Consider the following 14,332-nt stretch of genomic DNA (forward strand, 5'->3'; position numbering starts at 1 on the left):
AAGACAAATTTTGACACTGAACACTTGTTTGCAGGAACCAATTTGAATTGGCATTGAAGCCCTTCTGGACAGCAGAAAGCTTTGTGTGTCTAGGCAGCATTGTCTAAAAGACAGGTGGAACTGAGAAGAATGTGAGGTCCAGGATCAGTATGGCCTGGTATGCATGCAACAGCTTTTGACCAGTCTGGGATGCCCAAGCCATTTCCTTTAAAATAAAGCTCCACATCTTCAGTTCCAATGTCAAGACTGTTCTATATGGGTCAGAAAAGCCAAGGGTCACCAAAACCATAAAGAGTAATATACAGACCTTCATAAATAAATATCTATGCTACAGTCTCAAAATCTGGTGGCCAGACAAAATTTCAAACAGAAGTCTGTGAGAAAGAATGAAACAAATTCCCATCAATCAAGAAATTCTGAAAAGGAAATCACACTCTAAGAACTCAAAGCAGCATTGCAAGACAAGTGTTAGACTGGCAACTTGAATGAAGGAGGAAGGTCAGACAACCTAAGAAGATCTGGAAAGGATGCATGAAGGATGAAGTGAAAGCAATCAGTCTCTCTTGGTCTGAAATCAAAGATGTAGCCCACTGGCATGAAATAGTCACAGCCCTATGCTTAGAGTAATGTGGACTAATTAAAACATATCACATACTTTATATAATTATTATCATTGGTGAGCTGGCAAAAATATTAGTGTATTGGGCAAAATGCTTATTAACATTATTTCCAGTTCTTTACATTCTGAGATCAAATTCTGCCAAGATCAACTATGCACTTCATCCTTCTGTGGAATCCTCATCATTGTCGTCATTTGACATCCGCTTTCCATGCTGGCATAGGTTGGACTGAGGACTGACAAGCCTGAAGGCTGTACTAGGCTGCAATGTGATCTGGCAAAGTTTCTACAGCTGGATGCCCTTCCTAACACCAGTCACTCCAAGAGTGGGTGCTTTGTATGTGTCACCAGGCAGGTAGTACTGGCATTGACCATGCTTGGATGGTGCTTTTTATGTGCCATCAGCATGGGAACCAGTCGGGCAGCACTGACAATGACCATGTTTGAATGGTGCTTTTTATGTGCAACTGGCACAAGAGCCAGTCAGGCAGTACTGGCATCGGCCATGACAATGACTTCACTTGACTCAACAGGTCTTCTGAAGCACAGTTCATTGCCCAATGATTGAAGGCTATTCTTAAATGGGCATAGGCCACAGTTACGGTCTCACTTGGCTAGCTGTCTTCTCAAGCACAGCATATCTCCAAAGGTCTCAGTCACTCGTCATCACCTCCATGAAGCCTAACGTTCAAAGGCCGTGCCTAACCACCTCATCCCAGGTCTTCCTGGGTCTACCTCTTCCACAAGTTCCCTCTACTGCTAGGGTGTGACACTTTTTCACACAGCTGTCCTCATCCATATGCAATACATGACCATACCAGTGCAGTCATCTCTCTTACACACCACATCTGATGCTTCTTAAATCCAACTTTTCTTTCAGGGTGCTTACACTCTGTCGTGTATGCACACTGACATTACACATCTAGCGAAGCATACTAGCTTCATTTCTTGCACGATTGCAAGTCACGATTGCAGTCATGGCCTATGTTTCACTGCCATGAAGTGTAGCTGTTCACACACAATCATCATACAGTCCACCTTTCACACTGAGGGAGAGACCCTTTGTCACCAGCAGAAGTAGGAGCTCTCTGAACTTTGCCCAGGCTATTCTTATTCTAGCAGCTACACTATCAGAGCATCCACCCCTGCTACTGACTTGGTCACCTAAGGGTTAAAAAAACATTAATAACTTTAACCTAACCCTAACCCAAATTTCACTAAATGCCAATAGGTAAAAATAAATTATAATAAGAATACATATTTTATAAAACAAATAAAAGCTGATAATTTAAACTGCAAAACTATTGATTTTACACAAAGGTTGAAAAAAAGAAAAAAAAAAACACAACTTCAGTATTAGTTGTTTCAGTCAATCCAACAGAAAATTAGAGCCTACACATTTGCTATCTGAAGGGCTTTCTTAAAAAAAAAAAAGTATCAAATTGCTGGACTGACTTCAGGAAACTAAGTGTCAAATAAGCTCAACTTGCTCCTTTAAACTAAAACAACCCTCAAAATCTCAGGAGAAATCAAAGCAAAATCAATCATAAACTTGGTGAAATATGTGTGGAGTGCTACACAACTGTAAGCAACATAAAAGAACATGGATAATAAGAGAGAAGCATGGCATATATGGGGTGCTGAAACTACTCCATGAGTTCTACAGGTTCATACAGCCAGTAATTAACACTACTTATTGTAACATAAAAAAAAACTGAAGGTAAATTTCCTCCTGTATAACATACTAGACAATCTGACTAATTCCCTCTTCAAACTTTCAGGCCTTGTGTTACATTACAATCAATTACTATAATTATTTTAAGTGTCAAGTAATTTCTGTTGAGTACTGTAAGAGATGTGAACAAACATAGCTAGGAATGTTTCAATCACATGCTTATGTTACATCCAATGTCTGAAGCTATTGGTTTGTTGGAACCTTATTGAAAACTTATACCTCTACAACAAGTACACAAGTTCAATCCCGTTAATGCTAAGCATTACAGCAACTATTTTCGCAATTATATTTGAGCATGATCAAGCTGGCATGCTCTTTTCATAAAACCAAGCTTTCTAGTGCATTGCCAAGAGGTTCTCTACTAACATTACGGAACACTTTCAGACCAAGTAAGAGGTACTCCTACAGATTAATCCAGTATATATTCTACTTGCTTTGCATCCAATTCCATTCTGCATATGCACAACAAAAATTTCATATATCATATAACCAAGATTAAAATTTATGTTTATTTCTGTTCAAGAAACCAATCAGTCCAGGCATTATTGCTGCATATCTAATAGTGCATTCCTAAGAAACTTTTAATACTCACAAAATATTCAACATTTATATTTTTACTACTTTAAACTATTACTCTTACTTAAAATACTTGTGGTCTCATGTTTGAGAACTTCAGTAAGAGCAGTATTGCTTCGAAATTAGCAAAAACTTCGTATCTGGCATGAAAACCTGTGAAATTACCTATATATGAGCCCCATACATCTTTCATTTCTTAGATTGGGAGGTTCCAGTTCAACCACTCCATTGCAGCAGATGTCAAAGTTCTATACATCTACATAGATGATATAATCTTCATTTTTCTTTAACATTCTATGTGTATTGGTGTTGCCATATACATCTGAAAAACTCCATGCTAGACACATATTATGAATACCAATACTGGAAACATGCAATATAGAAGAGGCCAAATCTTCAAGAACACCATGACATACTATAATATGTATGTGTGTATATATATGTGTGTGTGTGTGTATGTGTGTGTGTATGTATAGTGGCTGCCAAAAGTTTAGAATCATTGAGCAGAATTTTAATAATTTTTGTTTTTAAAAATATGATAATACATAGAGTAATATAAATATATAGAAATTTGTTCTACCAGCCAAAACCTAAATGTGTAATGTCCATCTTTCATGCTGTCATAAGTGGGACAGTTTCACAGGAGGTGGCTAAGCAGAAGCCTGCACTAGACTTCTGTGACTGTTTTAGCAGGATTTTTACAGCTGCATGCCTTTCCTAACACCAACCACTCAGCAGAGTGAATAGTGCTTTTTATGTGGCACAAGCACAGGTGAAGTCAGTTTTGGCAAGGTTTTTACAGTTGGATGCCTTTCCAAATGCCAACCACTTTACAGCATGGACTGGATGCTTTTTAAGAGGCACCTGCACTGAGAGGGTCAACAAGTAACTTGCAAGAAAAAATCTTTTGAGGGGATGGGGCATTAAAGGGGGTGATCTTGTGTCAAATGATGAAAGGTTATAGTGACAGAGAGAGAGAAACAGGTGTCTTGTTGTAGAGGAAGCACAAGGTTACCTAACCTGAGAGAGAGATTGGGAAGGAGGACAGAATCAAGTGTGCTGCTGCAAAAGAGATACATGGTTACCCAATCTGATGGAATTGCAGGAAAAGGAGAGAGAGGGGGAGACTGCAAGATAGAGATGATGGCAAAGTGCTGGACATACTCACAAGGGACAAGGATCAGAATAGAAATGGGATGGTTGTGTAAAGGCAGAGAGAAATATAGATGGTGGCAAGTGCGAGGATATACCTTTATGGTTCAAAGGTCATAATATAAGTTGCAAAATATTGCCAAAGAAGCATGATTAGAGAGTGGGGAAGGGAAGTGAGTGGTGAAAACCTGGGTATATAGAGTGAGGAGCAATCATATAGAGAAACAGGGCCATGAGGACAGAATTGGGGAGTGAGAGGTAGGTATAATGTATGAAGGAGGAAATGTGAGGAAAAGAAAAGATATAGATTGGTTTGTTTGGGTAGGGTGTGTAAAAAGTTTTCTTATTAAGTGTGGGTAGAACACCCAGGTTGGGGGCTAGTGGATAGCAATGATACAGTGAGACAGGATTAGGGAGTGGAAGGTAAGTATAATGCATGAACTGGAAATGTGAGGAAAAGATGTTGTTTGGTTTGTTGTGGTAGGGTGTGTGAGAAGTTTTCTCGTTATGTGTGAGTGGGACACACAGCACTTTTCTCAAGAACCTCATATTGCCAGATATCTCGGTCCTTGGTCATTTCCTCCATGAAGTCCAACTTCCTGAGATCGGTCCTTATAACTTCAAGTCATGTCTTCCTGGGTTTCACCCTTCCACAAGTATCATCCACTTTCAGTGAATAGTACTTCTTTATGCAGTTGTCCTCATATGCATCACATGACCAAACCATGTCCTGCATGTTACATTTCATTCCTCTTCTGCCCAACTTTTCTCTCAATTCATTTGCACTTTGTTGTACATATGCACTGATGTTGCACAGCCAATGGAGCATACTACATTCATTTCTCTTCTGTCCATGTATGTCTTCTGCATTCATAATCCATGTCTCACTACTATACAGTATAGCTATTCACACACAAGCATCATACATCTACCTTTCACTCTGAGGGAATCCTTCCTCTACCCTATTCTTATTCTAGAAACATTACTTTCAGAGCATCCTCCACCATTACTAATTTGGTCACTTAGGTAACAGAAACTAACTATAACCTCAAGACAGCCTCCTGGGTATTTGAAAAAATCTAATTCCCATGTGTTCTTAGTGCTTATTGTTTCTACACATCTGCCACATACAAAGACAACTTTATCTGTGATTCCACTGCACCAAATAGAATTTCTTCCAACTCATTTCCTACATATTGAGGAGGGTCATTTACCTGGGAGTGAGAATATGATTGCTGGTAGAAGAGAAGGGTAACGAAAATGTACTAGAGGAATGAATATGGCCTAGTGCAGTCTCTTATACAATAGTCTAGTAAAGGGTTCAGGATGAACTGATACAGTCACTGATATATATGCCTAGTGAAGGGTGAAGGTGCCCGAGGGATGAATTGAACCAATACAGAGGTTTAGTGGAGGAATGAAGGTAGACTGATGGCAAGAACTAAGGAACAATGTGATGAAGGAGGTTCAAAGACAGTAACATGAAGGGAGAAAGCAGATCTAGAATGTATAATTAACAGAATATCAAGTATTTCAGACTCTTGCACCAGGTATGTTTCACCCGTAAGTGATCAGGTCTTCTGCAACACTATAATGTTGCCATTCACTTCACTCTTTTGTTATCATCACCGCGAGATGCAATATTTTTCAGAAAAATCCATTACCACTGAAACCCAAGTTTTCTTTGATCTTCAACTTCCATGGGTTTCATTAACTTGGAGTTCTTTGCATTTAATGTAGTTGTCAACTATCCACATATAATCATGAACATTAATCACTAACTTAGGTTATACATTTGTAGATTTATTTTTTTAGTTGAGTCAGTCTCTTAAATGAAGTAATTATAACAACCACTTAAACATTACCAGACATCTCACCTAACTTTATATGTCTACAATTTTAAACTCACCATCCAGTATAGCTGAGAAACTGTAGACAAGCAGGAACCAGAAGGGATTTTGATACCAAAGGAATGCTACAAACAGCAACAACAATCGAACATAACCTGCAAAAAAACAACAAGAAAAGGCTTGCTTAGAACTGTGTACTTAACATATTTATTATAAAGAGGCAAAATGTTTCTTACTTGAGAATATATCCAATAAGTCTGTATTATTAACATTTCATTTTTTTCTCTCTGTAAATTCTAAGACATTTTTAACCATTCCAATTATTAGCTGTAGTTAATATCCAGCAGATCCTTTCTATATTGTAACTTTGATTCCTACTGTTACAACTCTTCACTCAATTTCTATATCATTTCTACACTACAAACATTACATTTCAGAGGTGACAGCTTTCAATTGATTAATGCAGAAATTCCCAAACAATGCGGAAAAGATGAGCGAAAGATAGAACAGTTACTTTGTAAGCTTAAAGCTTAAACAGTTCACTGATAATAAAGGAAAAAAAAAATAGGATATGATTTATTCCATTATTTGTTGACATTTTGCTAGCTACCTTATGAAATTACATGGGCTGTTTTGAGAATAATAGAAAAGTGGGTATAGCTTTCTGCATAGATATGTGAGGAAGTTTTTAAAAAATTATTTTTGAAGAAAAATCACACAATGGGAGATTGTCAACTGTGACTAGTGATATGAACTGACTTTCATGAACAGATGAATCACAATGCATGAGTTGCTACACAACTGAACTGTGGACACAGCACATCACAGAAGGTAGTCCAGCAGTTGACATGTAAATTGAAAGAGAAAAGAGTGGAAGTTTGTTCTGATCTACTGGAAGCATTTGAAAACTGTTTTTTATATTCTACTGATAGGGGATGAAATGTAGGTGTACCATTATGATCTGGAAACAATAGCCCAGTCCATGAAATCGCATCACAACTCCTGTTCAAGAACTAGTGCTCAGCACAGAATCATGGTGACTGTTTTTTGGGGATGATAAAGGTGCCATTTGCCTTGATATTTTGTAATATGGCTGTACTGTGAACAACAAGCACTGTACTAAGACACTGAAAGCACTTAGGAAAGCCATTCAAAAGAAGAAACTGAACAAGAATCTGAAATATCATCATCATCATCATTGTTTAATGTCCGTTTTCCGCGCTAGCACGGGTTGGACGGTTCAACCGGGGTCTGGGAAACCAGGGGCTGCACCAGGCTCCAGTCTGATCTGGCAGTGTTTCTACAGCTGGATGCCCTTCCTAATGCCAACCACTCCACGAGTGTAGTGGGTGCTTTTTACATGCTACCAGCACAGGTGCCAGAGGAGTCTGGCGTCGGCCACGATTGGTTGGTGCTTTTAACGTGCCACCGGCACGGAAGCCAGTCAAGGCAGAGCTGGCATCGGCCACGTTCGGATGGTGCTTTTTATGTGCCATCGGCACAGAAGCCAGTCAAGGCGGTGCTGGCATCGTCCACATTCGGATGGTGCTTTTTATGTGCCACCGGCACAGGTATCACAACTACTATTTCCATTGATATTTATTTCGATGTTCATGTACTTGACTCAATAGGTCTCCTCAAGCACAGCGGGATGTTCTGGAATCCAAGGTACTTTGAATGGGCAGGGGCTATGCGGAACTGGTGTAGGAAGCAGCCCGGGTCTTTGCAGTCACAGCATATCTCCAGAGATCTCGGTCCTTCGCCATTGCCTCTGTGAGGCCCAACGCTCTGAGGTCATGCTTGACTACCTCATCCCATGTCTTCCTGGGTCTACGTCTCCCCCTGATACCTTCAACTGTTTGGGAACAGCACTTCTTCACACATCTCTCCACATCCATCTGCAGTACATGACCATACCATCGCGTCGCTCTTGCATACCACATCTGATGCTTCTTATGTCCAGCATTTCTCTCAGGGTGCTTACCCTCTGTCGTGCGCGCACACTGACATTACACATCCAGCGGATCATGCTAGCTTCATTTCTTTCAAGTCTATGCATGTCCTCTGCAGTCACAGCCCATGTTTCACTACCGTGAAACATGGCAGTTCACACACATGCATCATACAATCTACCTTTCACTCTGAGTGAGAGACCCTTTGTCGCCAGTAGGGGTAGGAGCTTTCTAAACTTTGCTCAGGCTATTCGTATTCTAGTGGTGACACTCTCTGAACATCACCTCCACTACTAACTTGGTCACCCAGGTAACGGAAACTATCAACTACTTCTAGTTTCTCCCCCTGGAGTGTGATGGAGTCTGTTTTCTGAGTATCTGTGGTGTCTATTGTCCCTGTGCATCTGCCGCACATGAAAGCTATCTTATCAGTTAATTTCCCTTTGATGTTGCTGCACCTCTTATGCGTCCATAGCTTACACTGGGTACATCTTATGGAGTTTCTACCTACACCTTTCCTACAGATCGAGCAGGGCCACCTGCCTGAGGGGGTGTGTGCTGAGTTCGCCTTTCTGCTTACTATAACTTTGGTCTTTGCTACATTTACTCTAAGGCCCTTTGATTCTAACCCTTGCTTCCACACCCAAAATTTCTTTGCTAGTTCCGGTAGTGATTCTGCTATGAGAGCCAGGTCATCAGCATAGAGGAGCTCCCAGGGGCAACCTGTTTTGAATTCCTCTGTTATTGCCTGGAGGACTATGATGAATAAAAGGGGACTGAGGGCTGAGCCTTGGTGTACACCTACTTCTACCCGGAATTCTTCACTATATTCGTTGCCAATTCTAATCTTGCTGACAGCCTCTCTGTATAGGGCCTGTACAGCCCTTATTAGCCATTCATCAATCTCCAGTTTCCGCATAGACCACCAGATAAGGGATCAGGAGATCCTGTCAAAGGCTTTCTCCAAGTCCACAAAAGCTATGTAGAGAGGTTTATCTTTAACTAGGTACTTCCCCTGCAGTTGTCGGACCAGGAATATAGTATCAGTGGTGCTTCTACCCGTCACAAAACCGAACTGCATCTCATCTAAGCAATGAGATGGGTTATGACACTCTCTGTGACCTTCATCACCTGATCCAACAGTTTAATATCCCTGTAGTTATTTCTATCTAGAGCACCACCCTTACCCTTGTAGCAGTTGACTATGGTGCTGCTACGCCAGTCATTGGGTATGACTCCATTATGAACTACCTGGTTTACAATGCGGGTGACTAGGCCATAGCCCACATAACCAGCTGTTTTAAGCATCTCAGCAGTGATTCCTGATGGGCCGGGGGCTTTACCTGATTTCATACCCTTAATTGCCTTAACTACAAGGGAGCTGTCTATTCGGATAGCTGGTCCCTCTACTGGGTTAACATTTGGCAGGCTCTCCTCCTCCCATTCATTCTCCACATTCAGCAGTCTTTCATAATGGCTTCTCCAAGCCTCTTTCTTTTCACCATCATTAAAAGCAAGTGCCCCATCATCCATACTTGAATTTTTTCAAAGATGATTCAAAAGTTGGGTTCAACAAAGGTGTAAATGTATTTCTTGTGATGAAGACTGTGTTTGTATAGGGAGAGTATTTCTCTACCAAAATGGGCAATTTAAACAACCTATGAATGTTTATTAAAAAGTTATGCTCACTTTTGCATGAATATCATGTCAACTCACATGTGTGTATGTGTGTGTGTGTGCATGCGCACATGTCTGTGTGTGTGTGTGTGTGCATGCACACATGTCTGTGTGTGTGCCTGTGTCATAACTTCAAAAAATTTCACATGTAATAGTTTTGTACACAATCAAAAGCCTTATGGAATTCAAGAAATAAGTACAATATGTTGTAATACAAAAATGGCATTATGAGACAGTCAGCTAATTATGACAAGTGGAGATTTCCTTCAAATCAGACCAATATACATGTCAGGCTTCTCTACAGATTCAAGCTAGCAAATTCTACTAACAACGTATTTGTCAATCTGTGGCTAAAAGAGAAGAAACTTTGCTTATGATGTTACAGAGAGAATGAACCTGGAACCACATGGTTGCCACTTCTTGATGGTGAGGAAAACCAATAAACCAGTGCTTTCAAACCAAAAAAAAATTGGAGGGTATTAATTCTGCTCAAGTTAAAAAGGAATTTCATTGTCACTTATATCATTGGAACAATTATTAACAATGATATAAAATAAATACCACTATTCCTTGTTGTATATGAAGGAGTGTGTATGCCTTTTGAATAATTTTTATGCTTATTGTTCATTTAATTTAGTCGCTTATATTATCATTGCAGAATTTCAGATCAGGACCCACATAAAATGAATTTTTTCCATTTAGCCAGGGATTTTCCAATTTTTTTTTCACCACAGCCTTCAGGATGATGAGAAAAATGTTTTGTAAAATTTATGAATTTTTCTAGCACATCCCATGACTATCTTCCTTGTTTCGTTGTCACTTTCACATGTATTGATGTTTTACAATATTTTTCTCCGCATAACCACATTTTATGGTTTGATGATATGGAAGTAACGCGCATGATCCATTGCTGAGATTTAAGTCCCAAACAGGCAAGATTTTGGCCAATTTTTATGGCACTACACAGTAAAAATCCTTGGCAGAAGCCTTTACATTAAAAATAAAAAATTTGAAAATATTTTCAAATGAAAAGATGTGTAGTTTAAGGGAGAATTTGCTGTTGTTTCTACAACATACCACATTCTTCATTTCTTTGTCACTATGACATGTATTGGTGTTTTTGTCTCTCCATAACACATTTAGGCTATTAAAAGAAATTTTTTTAACTTTGATTTCTTTTCAGCTGCACTCACTCCCACTGTTTCGGTTTCTAATTTAAAATTATTGGAGAACCTGAGGTCATTGTTGGTATTTATCCAGTGATTAAAGAAAAAAAAAATGTATGTATGTAAAAGGTAATTTATTTGGATCTTTTCCTTTTGAACTGCACATGTCAACACAATTTCTAGTTAACTAAACACTTTTAAACTTCGTATACTGGTAGAATGTGTTTATAAAACACCATTTTTTCTTGGTTTTATTGAGAAAATTCTATAGGTTGTAACATATTTCGTCTTTAATCTCGAGCATTTCGGCAATTTTAACCAATTGCTGACCTCCATTTAGGTAAATAACATTCTGTGCATAACGAATATGTCACTCCTTTGAGAAACAGATTGGGTTTATTTACATTTGTGAAGAAAAAAGATACCCTTCCCCCACCCCTAACTAGTTAACTAGAAATTATGTTACAAAGTGCCGTTCAAAAGGAAAAGATCCATTTATTTTAATAGCATACTTTTCTGTTTGTAAATTTTTTTACTTTCACACACACACACACACAGCCTTGCCTGTTTTGGTGTGTGTATGGAGGGGACTTAACATTTAAATTACAAATGTATTTTGTTGCTTAAATCTCAGCAATGGATCACGCGCGTTACTTCCGTATCATCAAACCATAAAATGTGGTTATATGGAGAAAAATATTGTAAAACATCAATACATGAGAAAGTGACAACGAAACAAGGAAGATAGTCATGGGATGTGCTAGAAACAATAGCCAAATCACTGTTAAATCACACACTTTATCGTTTAAAGATATTTACATTTTCTTTTAAACCGAAAAGACTTAACGCGGTTTTGAAATGCGGAATGCAAAAGAAAAAAAAACTGGCTAAAATCAGACAGGAAGGGTAGTGAGGAGGACGATGTGAAGGAAACATGCTCCCATTCCACGCACCCACCACTACTTCGAAATGGCAGAGCGAAGAAAAAATTTGCAAAATCTAACTTATGTGGCGGCCTTCCTAATCCAAAACTCCGCCGCAGTGGTTATTTATAAAACTATATTTTGTCTCTAGTTTAGTATTAAACTAACTCACCGATTATGTTTGGTACATAAAATATGACGGCGGCCATTGTCTGTGGTTTGCTAAAGAGTTCTCAAAGAAACGTAACTGTTGAAATAAGAAGAGGCCATTCTTAAAATGCGTGCGTGAGAGGCATTCCCAGCAATTATAAAACAATATGGCTTATCCTTTGATATTGGAGTGCTATAATATTCAACCACATCTATTTCACTGTCCCAAGTTTGATACTTCACTGCAGGGTACTATTAGCGAACAGTGGTCTCGGTGCGCGCACTTGCGCATCCGCGCTAGCTAGTCGTAAGTAGTCGATCCTACAACGACTTTTTAACCCTAAACCTAACCTTAGTTTGTTTATAAAAATTATTTATATACTTAGTTTAAATAATTATTTACTTTGTTCGAAAAATATTATCTAATTTTCTTTGATATGTATTCAGCCTTGATATACAAACATACGCGCAAGTCGTTGTAGGATCAACTACCTACGACTAGCTAGTGCGGATGCGCGCACCGGGACCACCGTCCCAAGTTTGATACTTCACTGCAGTAATTGTTCAGTTTACGTGCGTAAAAATAGTAAAAGGTCATAACTAATTAAAAGTAAAGGAACATAACTTATTTTTGATCATACAGTATACACACTTGATATCGCACCCCAAAGTGAATAAATGTCTTATTCTTGTCTAGTGAATTGCGCCATATGAATTCGTACAAATAAGAAACAAAGCCTCTGAAGTTTCAAATTGATGGCGTAATTTGTGTTTCACAAGCATTCACATATTTTCTATATTTTGTGTGTGGACGTCTTCATTGGCAGGATGAACGAAATTTTCTTCATGTACAATCACCTTGTGAGTGTACACCACTACCATTTAGAATCCCAATGTTATTGTATGATCACCAGCCATCATTTACTATGTGACGCCCTGGTAGAATCCATCGTTCAATTAATGCTGTCAAAGTCTGCTCAGTACGATCAGGCACTTCAACTAAGAGACATTTCTTCGAAACCCTTTCTATTCCGGCGAATACCCAATGGCCAGGGCGTCACTTACCGCGGTTATATTTTCGATGAAAAAAAATTTACATTCATCTATCTCCACAACTACTGGTTATCCATTAGCATCAAAGCCGCTAATTTCCAAGGGATTTTGTTGGAGCCAAACATCGCATATTTCACATTTTTCAAAAGTATGAGACATATTTTGGGGTATTTAGTTATGTTCGGATCCTGTAAGGAAAAGATCCTTATGTTCTTTTCACGTTTTTACGCACGTAAACCGAATGGCTTTGATCAACATTTGGTCAGACTTGGTAATTATGTGAAAATGAATACTGTAGGTATTGCTGTTAAAAAACCGTTTCAGCCCTTACAGTACACAATGCAAATAACGATACAAGTACCGATCTGCGATCAATTTGTCTGCTGAAAGTATAAACCAAGGCAGCGCTTTATGCTAGGCTCAGAGTTCTGGCTTCTTTTTCCTAACGAAACACCGGTGTCCCTGAATGGCAGGAATGGCTCTCCTCAACATACTCTTCGGCCAACAGCATATTTTAGGTCTGAACCTGCCTAAACTTGTTAATAAATATGCGAATAATCATTATTAGGCGATACTTTCGTTTTGAGTATATACGGTATAACTTATTGCATATGTATTTTAACAACAAAATCTTAACTGGAACCTTAACAAGTCATAATGAAGAGAACTAATAAATCCCAGAAAGATCTCTCATATATGCTGAAATTATTCTTTACTTTAAGAAAGAATAATTCTTATAAACATTATTTGTCAGTTGATTTTATTACTACCCACAAGGGGCGAACATAGAGGGGACAATACAATCTGATGTGGGGTCAGACATACGGATGGTTTTTACAAAAAATCGGATTTAAACATTATTTGTCAGTTGTCAAAATAAACTGTAAATGTATATATATAATCTGCTTTACAATGGGATTAATTTATCACTGAGCAAATACGGAACTAAAGCGGCTGAAAATTAGTCTCTGACTTTTCGCAAAGAATTGTGGGATTGTCGTTTCAATTTTAATAGCGGCAAGTTTGTAATAAATATGTGAATTCGACTTCTGGACTTTAATTTCTCTTCAACTTGGAAATATTTGTCTTGTTTTTTCACTGAAAATTGTTTGTAAGTTAGTGCTTTTATGAATACATATTGCTTTAAATGGATTTCGATGAATAACATTTGAGAGATGAATATCGACTGCTGTCAAAAATATCCCAAGTTAGTTTTTGTTTTTATTGATAACACACAAAAAGATTTGTCCTGCATCTAAAGAAGTCAACAGAAGAATTTCCAGTCATAAATTCTCGAAGTTGCTGTTTGTCCTCCACCGAAAAAGTAAGAATTTATTAATATTATTGTCAAACCATTTATCTTCTTAAGTTTTGTGTCAATTATGATGTATTGGGATAAGTATATTGATTCTTAAACAAGAGACTTCTTTCTACCACCTTACCTTCACACACACACACACACCTTTAAAAATAAGTCTA

At 38.4% G+C, this 14,332-nt stretch overlaps 1 protein-coding gene across 3 annotated transcripts in view; it reads right to left on the reverse strand.

Annotated features, from left to right (window-relative positions):
• LOC115224254 (CDP-diacylglycerol--inositol 3-phosphatidyltransferase) overlaps positions 1–12,103 on the reverse strand; it is a 31,814-nt gene extending 19,711 nt beyond the window's left edge. Inside the window, exons 1-2 of one of the 3 annotated variants that reach the window (XM_029795061.2) lie at positions 11,823–12,103; positions 5,992–6,087 (exon numbers count right to left, since the gene is read on the reverse strand). In XM_029795061.2, the coding sequence (XP_029650921.1) occupies positions 5,992–6,087; positions 11,823–11,859 (133 nt within the window). In that variant the 5' untranslated portion in view covers positions 11,860–12,103. The remainder of the gene's footprint in view (positions 1–5,991; positions 6,088–11,822) is intronic. The other 2 variants (XM_029795062.2, XM_029795060.2) reach the window with 2 other exon arrangements.
• Between the last annotated feature and the right edge of the window lie 2,229 nt (positions 12,104–14,332).

This window comes from Octopus sinensis, linkage group LG25 (genome assembly GCF_006345805.1).
Source record: "Octopus sinensis linkage group LG25, ASM634580v1, whole genome shotgun sequence".
Classification (NCBI taxonomy): Eukaryota; Metazoa; Mollusca; class Cephalopoda; order Octopoda; family Octopodidae; genus Octopus; species Octopus sinensis.